Raw genomic sequence first — 16,148 nt, 5'->3', positions numbered from 1 at the left:
TTTTAAAATCAACACACAGTCTGTGAAGAACTTGGATTAAATGAGTTTACTTAGTTTCCACACAATCAAAACAAAAAATATAATTTACAAATTGTATGTTATTAACAGTGCACAGCTTAAAGGTACAGACATCTTAAAATGTGAAATTATGTAGACATCTAGATGCCTGAGCTTGGTCGTTTTAACACTAAATAACACATTCTTTACTCCACAAGTCATGATTTGGTACAGGTCTTGCTTGTTTCAAATTCCTGAAATTTTCAGGTAAACATTAACTTTGGTTGGCTCAGTCCCAACATAATCGGATGTGTACAGTCTGTACTTAAATACATCAGTTGAATGGACTTTCAACATTTCTTATCCATTTAGATTTGAGATTTTGTTTAATATGAACTTTTATGTCGACGTTTTATCAAAAAGACGCATCTAGCTGTTACCTAAGCAGTCATGGAGAATAGAAAGATGATCATTAGTGGCTCAGTAGTTAGTTTTTTTTTTTTTTGTGAAGATATGAACACAGTTGTTCAGTCCAGAATGGGATGTCATTCATCCAGCAGTGTTTAACTCCTCATGTGTGCTGTCTGATAAGAAGGGATAAGAGGATCAGGGGCAGGAGCATCAGCCATCGTTGTGCTTTAATACTCGCAGCGCCGCTGGTGTTGCACAGGCGACTGGTGCAGCAGGAGATCTGAACGCCGTTTCCATTATTGTCCATAGAGGCCACGGATGCAGCTCCTGTACAGACCTTTGAATTGGAGCAGGTCTTTACAATGCCTTTCACGGCTCCTGAAAAGACAGGAACATTTGACATCATTTTCAGGCTGTTCTGATTACATTTTGTTGATTGATCCACCATCTTAAAGGGATAGTTCACCCAAAAATGAAAGGTCGTCATCATTTACTCACCCTCTTGTCATTTCAAAACTGTATGACTTTCATTCTTCCACAGAACACAAAATATATTTTTTGAAGAATGTTGGTAACTGAACACGGCATTCACTTGCTTTGGTTTTGTGTCCATACAATAGAAGTCAATGGCGTTCAGTGTTGTTTGATTACCAACGTTCTTCAAAATATCATCTTTTGTGTTCTGCAGAAGAAAGACAGTCATACAGGTTTGAAAAGACAAGAGTGTGAGTTAATGCTGACAGTACTTTCATTTTTGGGTCACTTTGGATCACTTTAAAGGGATACTCCACCCACAATTGAAATTTTACTATGGTAGTGAATGATGTCCCAGAAATGTCAGTTGCTAACATTCTTCCAAATATCTTTCTTTGTGGTTAACAGAACAAAGACATTCATACAGGTTTGGAACAACTTGAGGTTGAGTAATTCATGACAGAATTTTCCTTTTTGGGTGAACTATCACTTTAAGACACCAATTTGCCACTTTTGGAAATGTGCTGCCTCTTGTTTTTACAACGTTGTTTTGTCAAGTTACCCACCTTGTTACTTTGCATTCAGTATAGATTATGACTCATCTGTGATGCTGGCTTTGCAATTTAAGGAGTGTCTGTAATGACTTCTTTGTGCATTTCTAGAACAATAGACTTTAATCCCAATTGTCCTTTCTTTTTGTATGAAATACAGTGAATTCGTGTAAAGCTGCTAAACTGGAAATTAAAGGAGGCAGGTAAAATAAAGCGGTACAAAACGAAACTAAGATAAGCTGATATTTCTCATCTAGTGAACCGAATGGCACCCTTATGTCTGGGCAAAATATTAGCCTGTTTGCTTACTGTTTTGTAAACTCGATTATCTACTCAAAGACAATGATTTATGTGTCTTCCAATGTTTTTAGTTGTCCTGAGCTTTTGTTTAAGGTATTTGCTCACCTAGTTTGGCTACAGTGGTCATGCAGGCGTCGAAGGGAGCCTGACACTCCTCAGAGTTCAGGTTGCACTCGTCATTCGTTGTTTTGGAGCTGCATATGTAACACTTCAGTGTATTTACTGCCAAAGAGCAAAACATAAAATACAAAAATGTCTCTATTACAATGAATTATATACTTTATATTGTGCAATTCATTAAATAACATTGCAATACATCCTACAGAAAACGGCCTTTAAAAACGTCCTTGAAAACGGTTGGTGTCGAAGGGGAATGTTTACACAACACACATTACGTCTCGGTTAAATATTTACAGACATACACGGCAAGGCTTAGCTGAGCTTAAAACGTATTTGAAGTTATTTTTTATTTATTTGTACCATCATAATCCTTAAGCACTAAAGCTTAATTCAGGACTCTCTTATTTCTTACACAAGTCGTTTAACACCTGTTACAAATGTCCTCCTTACTCCGTAAAATCAGTAACGGACAACTAATGTACAAATCTAAAACAATTCAGTTTCTTATCAAAACACATACCTGAGTGTATTGTTAGAAGTATAAGAAGCAGACTGAAAAGAGACTTCATGTTCCAGAAGCACAGATGTGGCGCATGTGTGGCGGAGACGCGACTGGGAGTTTCTATCTCTAACTGAAACTCAGTGTGTCTTCAGAGATCCACCCAGCAGACATTCTTTCACTTTTACTGCTAGGCACAAGCAAACACTGCTGATGTTTCCTCGCGCTTTTGGCATTGTGTCACAATGTATCTATCTACATTCTAACATGACTTGACACTGAGCGCTGTGTGCAGTGGACAATGACGTCTTCTGTCTTCAACAACTGAGACATATTGTTGACTCAAATCAGTCTGTGATGTCATTGAAATGATCAGTGGCACCTTTATTTACTTTGATTAAATATAAGTTATTATTTGATTGTATTTATGTAGTTTGCTTTATGTATAGTATGTGTTTGTTTGTTTGTTTGTTTAATGTTGCCATCACAAACCAGTATATCTCACATTCCTGACATGAGCTATTCAAGTGCCTCCCTCCAAACCGGCAGGTCTGACTGCTTCCTCTAATGGGCGAAACTTTAAAACAAAGATGTAATCGGTTCCGTTCTTTCTTTCTTTTCTTTTTTTTTGCTTGGTTTTGTAAGAAGTGGGGGAGAAAAATGTCAAAACATACCCAGAAGTCAAACAGATTCATGAAACTGTATTTCATACACATAGCCAAGTTATATACATATGCATTATATACATTTTTAGATACAAAATCACTAATTTGACTTTCAGCCAATTCTCATAGTTTATGATTTAATACTTTCATAATAAACAGCACCAAATAATGCACATGACAAAATTATAATCATAACCCTGCCTGTGAAAACCCAGCTCAAGTCATTTTTGTGACTGGTGGTTTTGTACATAAAACATCCTACATAATGTAAAGAACATTTTGTGAAAAATATACTGATTGACTGAGTAATGTCATTTGTAAGAATACAATTATAGTGAAATTCATGCTTGAAATGGAACTTGTTGCACAGACACCTGGGTTTCACAGACAGGGTCAGCAATAAATAAAGCAATACATATCATTACCTGAAGCCATATCAGCAATCATATCAGCACCCAAATACATTTCCTGAAAGTTCATACTGCTGCTGAATACATGTGACTTATGCAAAAACATCTGCATATAAAGTGGTTCAACCAATGCAAAGCAGCAAAAATACGTTGAACTCTGCACATGGCGAATTTCTCTGCAAAAGACTATAGAAGCTCAAGTCTAAATCCTGGTCTGATCATTATAAAAAAAATTCTCTGGGTTCATACATCCTCTAATACTGAGTTGGTTAAGTAAATAATGACTGGTATTGTCATTTCGTTCTTACAGAGGTCATGATAGCATTTGGTGGGTGTAGCTGTAATTTCAATTAGAGCTTAAGTTACTGTCTGGTGGACAGACCTGAGTCATGACACATTACACGATTTAGTCCAAAACTCAAACTATTCGCTTCAGCTGTGAGTTGCTGCAGTAAAAATTACTGTACGAGTCCTAGCTCTGTCAAATCTTACAGCATAAGGCAGGATTGTTATATGAATACAGTAAAGGGCTTTGGCCAACCAAGTATTCTCAGCATTTCTCCTGAATCACATGCATGAAGAGCACGAGCTCTCAGAGAATGTTGTGGCTGCTTAGTCCTCGTGTGACTTTCCTTTCGCTTTCCTCCTGTGTGCAGACCCGTAATCACGTGACCTGGACTTGCTCATAGGATAAATCCTGGAGACGGTCAAATACACAGTGTTACTGAATGAACATAACTTGCATCCGAAAACATGCTTAAACTGATGGTTCAAGGTCAAATGGCTGGGTGTGAATTATGACTGATTTTAGTCAGTTTGACTCTGTCCCCTTAAGGTACGTTTTTAAATGCTTCATAAACTACAAAAGTTTTATTACAAGCGAGGGTGACTGACGTGAAAAGTCCAACCCATGCATTATAACCAACGATAAAGTAGCTTAATTCTCTCTTCTTTCTATGCCATTTACATGCACTGTACATGTATGTGTTGCCCACCTGCGCTGATATAGGTAGACGAGGAAGACCACATCATCTCTGAAACAGGCCAGCTGATGGGGTCCAGGAGTAGTGATTATTCCACTGAACACATCACTGATGAATGTGTTCAAGCCCTGACGATTAAAAACACAAACATTGTTACTCTGCTCTGATCCGTCATATTGCTGCTGTCCTTCTGAAACCTGTGTCTCCACTCTCCATATTTCATGATTTTCATTTTTTTGTCATAAATCATTATTATTAGTCACCCTTTATTTTTGTCACTGGGTTTTGCAAATATCTAGGCAATAAAAAGTGCCTGTTAAATTTGACAACACAGTATGCAATCATTGAAAAAGCTCTTGTGTTTTTTCCATTTCCTGAAAAACAGCACATTTGGACAGTCAAGGTTTCAGAAGGACAGCAACGACATTTAAGTGTGTGGCACGGTTGTATGTAGTGTTTTATTTGTAATAAGGCTATTTTGGAGTCTCTTTATAGATGGTTTCTTCGGACACACGTGTCTGGCCTGAAGTTAACTTCCGGTCTGTGTTTGGTTATAATATAGCAATTAATTTAATTTATATTAATATTTTAGTGTATATTAATTGTATTAAATTAAATTAAAACTACTCAATAGTTATTGATTCTTTGGAAGTTAAGTTTGGGCCACATAACATTTGTTTATGTTGTCGTTGCTGAAACTGTTAGATATAAAATAGAATAAAACATTTAGACCAAATAATGCTAATGATGTAACAGAAATATGCAGAACATACAGAATCTGGCAACAGTTTAGAAAGTATGTTTTGATAGTTTTTTCATTCTTTTTATAAAAAGATTCAAGGCAATCGAGTTCTCATTCATAACACCCCTTATGCATTCAATAACATACCTTATACATTAGAGTGGACATCTGCAGATGAGCCACTGATTTTAACTGTGGGGAAAAGTAAAGTACACATCAATGAAATCAAACAATACACTGTTGAGGGGTTTTTTAAACGCAGGTGTAAAAACAAACCTTGTAATTAATGAACAGCTGAGGAACCATCGACAGAAATCCAAACGCATAAACACCTTAATGTTTAAAGGAAAAAGACTATTAGGTTGACGTTCTATGTTGCTATATTGCCATTGGTTATACAATATTTGTATTATTAGGACTTATATAATAAAGCTCTTACCACTGATAAGGCCATTTGTTATCCAAGAGTACCAACTATTGAGAATACACAATATAAAAGAAAGTGCATTTATGTAATTATATAAAATGAGAAGCGTTAAAGAGTACATAACATGAGATCATGAGTCCACTCTGAATCACACAAACGAGGCGTCCCTAGTCCGATTCGCGAACCGCCACGGATTTACGTCACTACATATAGTCCCCGCCTACGTTTTGCTAGGACTGACCGAGAAAACTTCACTCTTCTCCCCCAAACACTGTAGCTCGTGAGCCTCATTCGCGGTAGACCAATCACAGCAGACTAGACCATCTGACCAATCACATCAGACTAGGCTAGCGGAAAGGAGGGGATTAGACAAATAAATCGTGTAACGACTCATTTGAGAGTCAGTCAAGAAGTAAGGTAAGAATAACTACCTAGTATTACGAAATAATAGTGTTTTTACACCTTCTATGTACATAAACTTGTTGTTGGACACTCCATAAACCAAAGTAGGACCCTAAGAATCCCTAGTTATGTACTCTTTCACAAACGAACAGACAAATTGAATCAAGATACAATATACATAGTCCATCAAAGAAAACTGTTACCTTTTATTTTGGAGATATAAGTATGAGTATATTGCGCCACTGATACACAGTGGATACATCAGATATGACAAGAATTTCATAGCCTGTACAAATGAAGAGAAAGGTCTCGCTACAGCACCTCAAACAGTATAATTAACTGAAAAACAAGGATTAAAGTGCGTTCAATAGCAATGCATCACACCTTGGAATCATACTCTTCTGTTGCTCGCTCGAAATCATCCAGTCTTTCATCCTTGAAATAAAAAATGTAGAATGAGTAAATAATGTAGTCCAGTACATGTTTTAAACATACTGTGATTACTGAGTAATGCAAACTTACATGAAATTTGGGTGAAAGTGCTATGACCTTATTCACTTTCCATAACTACAAATTTAAGACAGAAAATGGTTATTTTAAAAAATGCAAATAATATATATTCATATTCGAAATCAAAATGTACATAGGTTTAGTTTTATAAGAAAAGAAATGTCCCCTGTCTAAATTGAGTACATCTCGTCTATTTTTGTACCTCAATCAGAGCTGCTATCCCAGTGGGGAGCAGAATTAACCAGCTAGATTGCTCTTCTAGTAGATGGAGGAAAATTACGATGGTGCTAAAACATCTCCACAGCACTGCAGAAATACAGAGAAAAGAAAGAGAAGAGGCTTTGTATTGTGGTCTGGTCTTATCATCAGCATATATTTGTGTACCTGATCTCCTGGAAAGGCCTGCTAAGTTCTTCCTATCTCTCCAGAACCTTACGTCATTCTTAAAGGCAAAGACTTCAAACGAGAGCTGCAAAATAAAGTATTTCATCAGTGCTAAGTTATTAATACACAAGCACGCATTCAAAAAGAATGAGTACATAAATCTTATATCGAAAGGATTTTACATGGAAGGCAGGCACGAGGACGGACAGAGCCAAGACATGCAGACCGCTCTCAACAAACATGGCTTTGATTTCATCCAGGCTCTGCTCTGAAAATCCTGCACGAGAAATACGTGTATTAAACATTAAAAGTGTATTAACACTGAATTAAACATTAAGTTTACGTATGCTGCTATATGTCACTCACCAAAATGTTTGAGTGAATAAATGACAGCCTGTATGTGGATCCATATTCTGAATTTGCGTAAGGTAATAGTGTCATATGATACGGTCAGCGGCACCTCTTTTGTGGTCCTGTTTATCTCCTGTGTAATTATAACACGTTCATTCAGAAATGAAACGCGTATTAAAATTGTATACCGCAACTCTAAACTATCACACAAAAACGTTTACATACGATTAAGTCTTTTAATCGGCTCCTCAGTTCGTCGACCAGTAATAGAGGCAGATACAATTTCTTTTTTTCTCTTTTTCCATCTTCAATTCTGAGGAAAGAAACAATGAAAATGAAATTCATAAATGAATACATAATCAAAACTGAAATGAATAATAACGGAAATGAAATGAATAATAATATAATGTGTAACAATGTAATTTAACCCAGTTAACTCGCAGACCACTGCGCATCTAACACATAATGCATCCGCTGTCAGGAATATCAAGAACATAAAGTAATTTGGTCACACAATTTTGCATTTCATTTCAATAGTTGTTACAATTGCCCCGAACCTCAGAGCCACAAAATTTGAATATAAGAGACCAGTAGTGTGGTAACTATATACACAACCTATAGTGATAATATACATTGATCTCAGAGATTTTGAAACTCTGTAGCTGATCATGTGGTCAATATCTAAACTGGTTGAACAACTCACATTTTCATATAGCGCCGCAGGTCGCTGGGAACCCCAGCATTGCTGAAGATGAAATCCTCATTCATTATGTTCAGTCTAAGACATGATTTCCAGTATAAAACAAGCTTGTGCTCCTCTGTTGCCTTTACATATAAAAAACAGAACCAGAAATGCACATGTAAGACCTAAACACAGTACAATAAAGGCAGATTTGGAGACTTGTATAGTACACATTGGGGCGGTTTCCCGGACAGGGCTTAAGACTATAGTCCTAGACTAAAGTTAATGCTAGAGCTGTCTAACTGTAAGGAGCTTCCACTGACATATCTTAAAATACATTAGTGTCGTTGTTTTGTCTTAAGATGCACATCAGTAATGCTTTTTTCTAAGGCATTTCAATAAAAGTGACTTAAATAGCCGGCATAGTCCTAGCTTAGGCTAAGCCTTGTCTATGAAACCGGGCCATTACTTTGTACAAAATTTGAAGGGTTCTTCTAAAATGAGCATTTTATCGGGCTTTTTATCAGGCTTGTACATTTTGGTGAAGTAATTTCACTCTAATTTCACTCTTTTCATTACCATTCAAGTGAAATAACTGAACATTATTATAGGAGCCTAATTTAAAAAGAAAGTTTTTGATGACACTTACAGGCTTTTGCATCTGAACTCTTCTACGTTCTCACAAACTGTTCTAACAAGTATAATCTAATCTTAACAATACATACAAAACTCACATTGTTATAATTTTTAATATTAGAACAAACAAGGTTTGCCTTTGTACACAAATCATGATAAATCCTATAAACACATTTATTTTGTTATAACACTAGAAGGCAATTATTAGTAATTTAGTAGAAATCTTCTGACACAGACATCCAGTTCAGCCATGCATCCACCAGGAAGAGAAGCGTGACTTATACAAATTGATTTAAATGTTTCGGTCACAGTAATGATTAGAGACTGAAGGAGTGTCACAGTACCTCTTGGGTCTGTTTGGTCGTGGTGGTCTCCAGCTGAAGAGGGATCATCTGAGAGGTGAGACGATCCACAAGCCGCACATGTCTGTTGTCTTTCCAAGGTGTCACTCCGCTCTTGTGTATAAACACGACTGCATGGAGTGTCCGGTTATTACGAGTGCCCACAGGAAGGGTGACACTCACCTTTCTTTAATAACATCACAACAGAAAATGTATTAAACAGCTGTCCGAGCAACCGAACACTACTACAGAGACACTATGTACTTTATTTACTGTACTGTATGTACAACATGGAAAATGAAACCTGGTGGTACCCAACTTAACTCGTTCATATATATGATATATTACCCTGTATGTACTTGGGATATATATACTGTATCTTTCAATCAGATTTCCGTGTAGGAAGGTTTTTGGAAACTAAGTAAAAATATCAAAGTAAAACCAACAAATGATGCAAAGCACAGATCGAATAAACGTATTTCGGACAGTACATCGTCTGTTTTATGATTTAAAAAATAAATATGTGAAATGATTGTAAAGTGTTATTTCGATGTTTTATTAGATGAGCCAGACTTGGTTTAAAGTCGTACTAAAGCATGTTTACAGAAGATTATTTACGCATCTGACCATTCAAATCACTCATGCAAATCTAACAATCCACAACAAAGATCAGCTTACTTGTCAAACCTAGTGTTAATGTCAAATCTGTCGACTTTGAACAGAAGGATGTATCCAGACTCATCATTGGGATCCAGGGCGGAATAGATGCTGAGCTTTAAATTTAAGGAAAAAACATGATCATATTACATGCAATGTAACAATACTCTCCAAATACTTATACTATAAACCCATTTATTTAACAGTTTCAGGAGTGTGGCTCACCTGGAGTCGAGGTTTCATGGTGAGATAAGATGTAACACAGCTGTCTCCTCTAGAGCTGTCACAGGGTTTGGTTTGAATGAAGCCATATATGGCCCAGCACGTATGGACGACGTACACCACCAGCACACCAAAAATCACTTTGGTGTAAGACATCTTAAACTGAGACCCATTCTTGGGCTTAGAACAGCACGACGGGAACATCTTAACTCCGAATGGTTCTTGTAACAAAAGCTTTCAGAAATATCCCCGGCTGTCAGCGCGCAGCATCACTTGCCTCGTTCATTCATTCATTTTTATAAAGGACGCGCTGCATTTTTCCAGGCGCTGTGAGCGTCATATGCAGATCACCAAAATGGAGCGACTATATTTATTTATCAATGACTGTAGCGATACTAATGCACTCGAAAGGAGATGTAAAGACGAACAAACGATTTCAGCATCTCAATTCTATAGCTGTGGGTAGATTCGAGTGGGAGGTATGCGGGGAGCGCCACCTAGTGGTCACTATTACAATCTGCGCTAGTGTCTATTTATGTTCAAGAAATAGCTGCAGATCAAGCATGGTTATTATGTAATATTTATACATTTTACAGCAGGAGGTATAGGCGAATATATTAAAATGCCCTTCAAGAACAGAACAATACATATTTTTATACGTTTGTTTATTTGTCTGGGTTTGGGTCTCTGTGTCAAAACCTTGACAAACCTATTCAAAGTTCAATTAATATGAACGAAATGCGAATAAATAACAAAATGCATACATTAGAAACAATAATACAAATAAATGTCCACATGAATAAATGATTTAATTGACGCGAAACGAAATATTTGACAGTTGTTAACTTCTTATCAACTCGTTTGTTTGTTAGTGAAATCCGGTAATGTATTAAATAAAACGTGAACTTTGACCACTAAAATTCACATTTAAGATCAGTAATGTCCTAATACTTTTTTCTTATGTCTGCGTTCTTATTTTACCGCAAAAGAAACACATCTTTACTACCTGAGCCTGCGCCTTTAAGGGCAGCCCGGTGACGTCACGCGAGCGTGTGCCCAACCGGCGGAGAGAACAGCAGAGCGCGTGATGGGTGCTCACGTCATCATTTGCTTCCGAAAACATTTGCAGTGTAGCAGCAACAGCAGTTAAAGTCAGCAACGTGTTTTACCAATGTTTTTAAATTTTCATTAAGTACATACGAGCTGAAGTTATACGCAGATACAATCATGGACATCAAAACCGGGATTTATTTTGAGCTAATTTATGAGCTTTCTTAGTTAGGACAAAATTATTAGCATCGTCGGGTTTTCATGCGGTTTTACCTCAAGCTGGTCTGACGCTCTCGTTCATGGGGTTTGGTTTGACACGGTAACCTCATCGAGCTGTCCTGGAGGAGAAATTGAATTTTAAACGACTTTTAAAGTATGGAGCCATGTTTGAGGTTTGTGTGTCGAGAGAGTGTCAGGACAGTGTCGGCGAAGTGCTGGACGTGGAGATCGGTGAAGTGCTCGAGATCACCTTTCAGACGTCATCTTACATCAATATGTGTCCGGTCGCATCACAGCACTCTGCTGCTGAGAGCTCAGACACAATGTACGATCATGTCTGTTGTTTCATAAAACTGGTGTTGAACAAATGGAGTAACACATTTGTTTCTGTTGCCAGCCGTCTCATGTGGCCAAAGAGTTACAGATGCATCCCAGGCAGCCCTATCTAGCGTTGCACCTGTATTTGTAGTGGTAAGACAAACATTTACACGTACCCCTATGCACCCATTAGTTGTAGTTATACACTGTCACTAGTTCGGTACAAGGTCATTTATTGACTTTATTAGTTATCTTTCCTATTCAACAGATGAAGTTCGAGCCAGATGGAAATGTGACCTCATTTGGTGAGTTGGATGCAGTTTACACATACAGTAATGTGCTGGAATCTTAATGTCGTTTTAGGAGAGATATCACTTAAATGTGTCATTCTGTACTCTAGAAAAGAAGAAGACAGAGTTGTATCAAGACCTTGGTTTGCAGGCGAGAGATCTGAGATTCCAGCACTTAACAAGTATTACAGCACGAAACAATGCCATCATCATATGTATGGAGGTATGGTCATCTGTTATTATGGTGTTGTATTATTATGAAGTTCCCAAGTTATTCTTAATTCGTAAAGTGATTGGTTGTTCAGTAAAATCTTCTTTGAAATGTCCTGCCTCAACGTATGTTTTCAATAGTATGTCAGCGCTTCACAATCTTGTCAAAACATCATGTCAAAGATTGTGTCTGTGAATTGCTAACAGTTTTAAACGAAAGTCGTAAAAATTGGATTTTCTTTTTCCTTTTAGTCTCTCAAGGCAGTGATTACCCCGGAGTGTTTACTGGTGCTGGATTTCCGTGGGTCGGGTCTGGAGAAGTGGCTGGTGTTGGAACTTGGGCCGCAGTTGGCAGGAGATGGAAATTTGGCCACTTACTTACTTTCCTTTGAATTCAGGGCTTTGGAAGCCATTCTGCAACACAGAGTGAGAAAAAAACCTTGAATATATTATAATCTGCCTATTGTGCATTTTATTTCACATAACAAAAGATTTGTTATTGATATCTGGGTATGTAGTAGGTTAGTGTGGTTTAAAATGCCATTCTTATATTTGTCATGTTGTTTCTGGTCTGTATGTCTACTTTATTATTTTTCCACATTGTTGTTAAATCATGTTTTGTGGCATGTTTATATGGGCAAGCATGTGTTTTGGCACAGGTAAATGTACTGCAGGCCCATCTGCATGAGGTTCAGCCTCAGATTCTGGATTGTCTGGAATCGTTGGTGGACCCTAAGCTGCTCTCTGCTGACCGCAGCAAACTGCACATGCTCCTGCTTAACAGGAAAAGGTGAGTGCATTAAAGGGATAGTTTACCCAAAATGTTTTGTCATCGTTTACTCACCCTTATGTTCCAAACTTGTATGACTGGAATAAGAATCACACCTGAACATAACTCTGTTCAAACCCAATTGTAAAAGCACAACTCATTACCAACTAGTTTACAGTACAGATTTGTAAATATGTAGTTTTGCTCATTCTGTTTTTTTGTGCTCTATATAGTCTTCAGAAATTCTACTAAAATGAACTTAAACTGAGTTTCATCGATTGAAATGTGACCTATATAGAGGAAAATTATCAGTTTTAACTCCCCGCAGCCTGTCAGAGCTGGAGACGGACATTAAAGTGTTCAAGGACAGTCTTCTCAAAATCCTGGACGAGGATGAGTTAATAGATGAACTCTGTCTAACCAAGTGGACCGACCCGAGAGTGTTGTAGGTGAAACATTCCTGCTTTATTTTTTCGGCGTGGCCAGTGTCACATTACAAAACCTGAACACACCTGTTAAGTTTCAAAATGTAATCTTATTGTTTAATGTACACAAATATTCTTGATGTCAGTGTAAACATGTGATCATTGGTGTTGGGGTGGCTTCTTTATCTGTTTGTGATCGTAATGTTTGTGTGCATGTCTGTTCATGTTTAAATGGAGTCAGTGAGGAGAGTAGTCTGGGTATAGATCATGCAGAAGAGATGGAGTTGCTGCTGGAGAATTACTATATGCAGGCTGAGGAGCTCGGCAACAAAGCACGAGAGCTGAAGGACCTCATCGATGACTCTGAAAGTGTCATCTTCATTAACCTGGATAGGTACCAGCAGAAAGCACATACTTTTCAAGTTAATCAATGTATTATATCAGCTCTAAATTAGGGTTGCACGGTGTTCCGGTGCTACGGTAGCATCGCGATGCTAAAGCTTCAAAATACCCGCGATGCCTCTCTGCTCTCTATTTTTGAAACGGTAGTATCGTAGTACCGTAGTTAATGTTGCATATGCGCATTAATATTTATTTGAACATTTACATCTGCCTTTTTGCGGTGTTTATCTCCAAAATGAATGTGTGTTTTGAATGTCTCGGGCGAGTTAATGATTCAAATTGGCGAGTTGGTTAAACGATTCACTAACTCAGTGGAAAATTGACGCCACCTACTGGCCGTTTTAGTTAGCCTAATATTTCCCTTTATAAAGACTGCTGTATCAATTAAAATAGTACAACATTTGAATTAGTTCCTACGTGAAAAATGATCTAGTGTACTTTAGTATTTACTACAGTAAACTACTAAAACTCATAGATACTAGTGTTTTTGAGTCTTATCATAGTAAATATTTAAGAATACTACAATATTTATAGTATTTACAAATGACTAAATGTAAATGTATTTGCTACATGCAATTACTACAGTTAATACAACAACATATTCTAGTGCAAAGTATAATACAGTTTACTATAGTAAATACAAAATGTTTAATCTAAGTCTGTGTTTTTTGTATAGATTTGAATTATATGGCACAGCATCGTGATACTACTTGGTATCGAGATACTTCAGCTGGTATAGTATCGTAAGACATGTTTATGGTACCGTGACAACCCTACTTTAAATTGGACCAGACATTTTAATATTTTAGCTACTTTTCATGCTACATAATAATACTTGCACTAGAAACCTGGGAAGGGAGGTTATGCATTTCATCTCGTATGTCATTTACATGTTTTAAAGTGTTTTTAATTCTTTGAAGCCACCGGAATGTCATGATGCGACTGAATCTCCAGCTCACCATGGGAACCTTCTCTCTCTCCTTATTTGGCCTGATGGGTGTGGCCTTTGGCATGAATCTGGAGTCTTCATTTGAAGAGGTTGGTGTATCATTCCAATGACCCCAACACACAAATCTGGTTTAAAACATGCTTGTTTTATTGACCAAAGGTGAGTCTATGTTTTTCTGTTTAGGACCCCCGTGTGTTTTGGTTGGTGACTGGGTTCATGTTCCTGGGCAGTGGACTTATCTGGAGAAGACTTCTCTCTTTCCTTGGCAGACATTTAGAACCCAGCTCTCCCCCTCCAGTATGTGGAGCTCACTCTGTTTACATCTCTTCCATTATACGGTGTCGATTTTACCTTTTCTGTTGACATAAGAAGAGGAGATCCAGCCTTGTATTAATATTTTTGTTTTTTTACAGATCCCCCCTGTTTGGAGGAAAAACCAAATTAGCACATTAAAAGCTACTGATATTAAACCAGGAACAAGATGATACTGTTACTGCTGCTTTTTCTATATAGTTTTATTTCTCTCTCCTTGTCTCTCTCACTTTGTGTACGGCATTTCTTAATATTTTTGGCACCCAACATTATCTACGCTAAAGATTTATCTAACATGGTTATGTTCAAGTACTACATGATGACACCTAGACAGGTTATATTTCGCTATGTTAAATTTGTCCTCCGGTGCGTTCTGTAGTAATCTCTGTATTTATTGTGAATAATGTGATATAATGAAGTACATCACATGTACATTTTATTGACTGTAAAGTGTGTGATATCTTTCAAAGAGCAATATTATTTTACCTGCTTATCTTGATGAGGCATAGATGATTATGAATATATAACTTTAATAAAACATTTACATAAAATTATTGAATTGTGGACTGTTACATTTGATGTTTTGAAGCATAAATGCATTTTTCAATATGTTTATTTATCTGTTCGTATTAAAATAATTATTAGTACTTTATAACTAGGAATTCATTATGAAATTATAAGGCAGATCATTAAGAGCGTTCACACTGGGTGTTGCGTGGTCATGTCATGTCATGTCACAACAGCTGGGGGAGACAAACCCCACTCAAAATGATTTTAAGTAGTTGTAATTAAATGTAATACAATTAATATCTATAAAACATGAATACAATTTAATATAAATATGAATTAAATTGAAATGAACTTAAAATAAATGGTTATATTATAACCAAACAGCGGAATTTACCTTCGGACAATCTAGGCTCGTGCGTCAGATGGATCGTCTATATTCTGTCATATGCCTCTAAATAATACTGGATTCAGTTCACATACCATACTGATTTCAACTTTGTGTAACACTGTCTACTAAAATGCTACTAAAATCTTGCCCAATTTTGAAGGTCCATAATGCATCGTTTGCTGCTTTGATATCTCACAAGTGCGTGCTAAAATGTAATTGGTAAACTCGTTTGTAAATATTTTTTCAAGATTTATTGTATGAAACATCTAATTGTTTGTCTCTAAATGGCTCAAATGGTGTTTTAGACCATTAGACGGGACCGTACGTGGAGACGATGACAACAAACTGAACATGGGGAACAGGAGTTGGGAAATGATCACGAGCGAAAGCAAGTAGGCTAGATCTCGAGTCGCCCGAACTGGCAATGCAGTATACATACAGGTATTAAGTGCAACCCTTTATCGGCTCCGACTGTGATTTTGCAAGTAGGCTAACTATGTAAATTGTTACATTTTGCTTTGTTTGTGTGCTTGAAGTCTTGT

The 16,148-nt window shown here is 37.1% G+C and overlaps 3 protein-coding genes across 4 annotated transcripts; 1 reads left to right on the top strand and 2 right to left on the bottom strand.

The window, feature by feature from the left end:
- Nucleotides 1-29: 29 nt before the first annotated feature.
- Nucleotides 30-2,528, bottom strand: LOC130557745 (prostate stem cell antigen-like). The gene is made up of 3 exons (XM_057339757.1): nt 2,374-2,528; nt 1,839-1,955; nt 30-786 (listed from the first exon to the last, which is right to left on the bottom strand). Exons 1-3 carry the CDS (start codon nt 2,420-2,422, stop codon nt 569-571), a joined length of 384 nt encoding a protein of 127 aa, XP_057195740.1. The 5' UTR covers nt 2,423-2,528; the 3' UTR covers nt 30-568.
- A 172-nt stretch (nt 2,529-2,700) lies between these two features.
- On the bottom strand, nt 2,701-10,255 carry LOC130557742 (lipid scramblase CLPTM1L-like). 2 transcript variants are annotated; one of them, XM_057339754.1, is made up of 17 exons: nt 9,768-10,255; nt 9,564-9,658; nt 8,889-9,072; nt 7,930-8,051; nt 7,452-7,539; nt 7,242-7,359; nt 7,058-7,152; nt 6,876-6,960; nt 6,694-6,797; nt 6,504-6,548; nt 6,366-6,416; nt 6,185-6,267; nt 5,592-5,626; nt 5,429-5,484; nt 5,300-5,344; nt 4,423-4,538; nt 2,701-4,124 (listed from the first exon to the last, which is right to left on the bottom strand). In XM_057339754.1, the coding sequence occupies exons 1-17, from the start codon at nt 9,966-9,968 to the stop codon at nt 4,040-4,042; spliced, it is 1,608 nt and encodes a 535-aa protein (XP_057195737.1). In that variant the 5' UTR covers nt 9,969-10,255; the 3' UTR covers nt 2,701-4,039. The 2 variants fall into 2 exon arrangements, with proteins under 2 accessions (XP_057195737.1, XP_057195735.1); XM_057339752.1 differs by having other exon boundaries at nt 6,694-6,960.
- Nucleotides 10,256-10,861: 606 nt separating this feature from the next.
- Nucleotides 10,862-15,252, top strand: mrs2 (magnesium transporter MRS2). Its single transcript, XM_057339755.1, has 11 exons — nt 10,862-11,358; nt 11,431-11,504; nt 11,620-11,656; nt 11,752-11,864; nt 12,104-12,277; nt 12,511-12,641; nt 12,949-13,065; nt 13,287-13,439; nt 14,368-14,485; nt 14,580-14,693; nt 14,810-15,252. The coding sequence occupies exons 1-11, from the start codon at nt 11,190-11,192 to the stop codon at nt 14,879-14,881; spliced, it is 1,272 nt and encodes a 423-aa protein (XP_057195738.1). The 5' UTR covers nt 10,862-11,189; the 3' UTR covers nt 14,882-15,252.
- Nucleotides 15,253-16,148: the final 896 nt, after the last annotated feature.

The sequence above is a fragment of the Triplophysa rosa genome, linkage group LG8, assembly GCF_024868665.1.
Source record: "Triplophysa rosa linkage group LG8, Trosa_1v2, whole genome shotgun sequence".
Taxonomy (NCBI): Eukaryota; Metazoa; Chordata; class Actinopteri; order Cypriniformes; family Nemacheilidae; genus Triplophysa; species Triplophysa rosa.
Note: the sequence above shows the minus strand (reverse complement) of the source record. Positions and strands in the feature narration are given on the sequence as shown.

Excerpts from the sequence above, each read along its gene's own strand:
- mrs2 (XM_057339755.1), top strand. The coding sequence starts at position 11,190 with ATGGAGCCATGTTTGAGGTTTGTGTGTCGAGAGAGTGTCAGGACAGTG. Across the intron at positions 12,278-12,510 it reads AAGCCATTCTGCAACACAGA|GTAAATGTACTGCAGGCCCA; the intron begins GTGAGAAAAAAA and ends GTTTTGGCACAG. Across the intron at positions 12,642-12,948 it reads CTCCTGCTTAACAGGAAAAG|CCTGTCAGAGCTGGAGACGG; the intron begins GTGAGTGCATTA and ends AACTCCCCGCAG.
- LOC130557742 (XM_057339752.1), bottom strand. The coding sequence starts at position 9,968 with ATGTTCCCGTCGTGCTGTTCTAAGCCCAAGAATGGGTCTCAGTTTAAG. Across the intron at positions 6,549-6,693 it reads GGATAGCAGCTCTGATTGAG|TTATGGAAAGTGAATAAGGT; the intron begins GTACAAAAATAG and ends TTAAATTTGTAG. Across the intron at positions 5,485-5,591 it reads AACAAATGGCCTTATCAGTG|GTGTTTATGCGTTTGGATTT; the intron begins GTAAGAGCTTTA and ends TTAAACATTAAG.
- LOC130557745 (XM_057339757.1), bottom strand. The coding sequence starts at position 2,422 with ATGAAGTCTCTTTTCAGTCTGCTTCTTATACTTCTAACAATACACTCA. Across the intron at positions 1,956-2,373 it reads ACTTCTAACAATACACTCAG|TAAATACACTGAAGTGTTAC; the intron begins GTATGTGTTTTG and ends GCTCTTTGGCAG. Across the intron at positions 787-1,838 it reads GACCACTGTAGCCAAACTAG|GAGCCGTGAAAGGCATTGTA; the intron begins GTGAGCAAATAC and ends CTGTCTTTTCAG.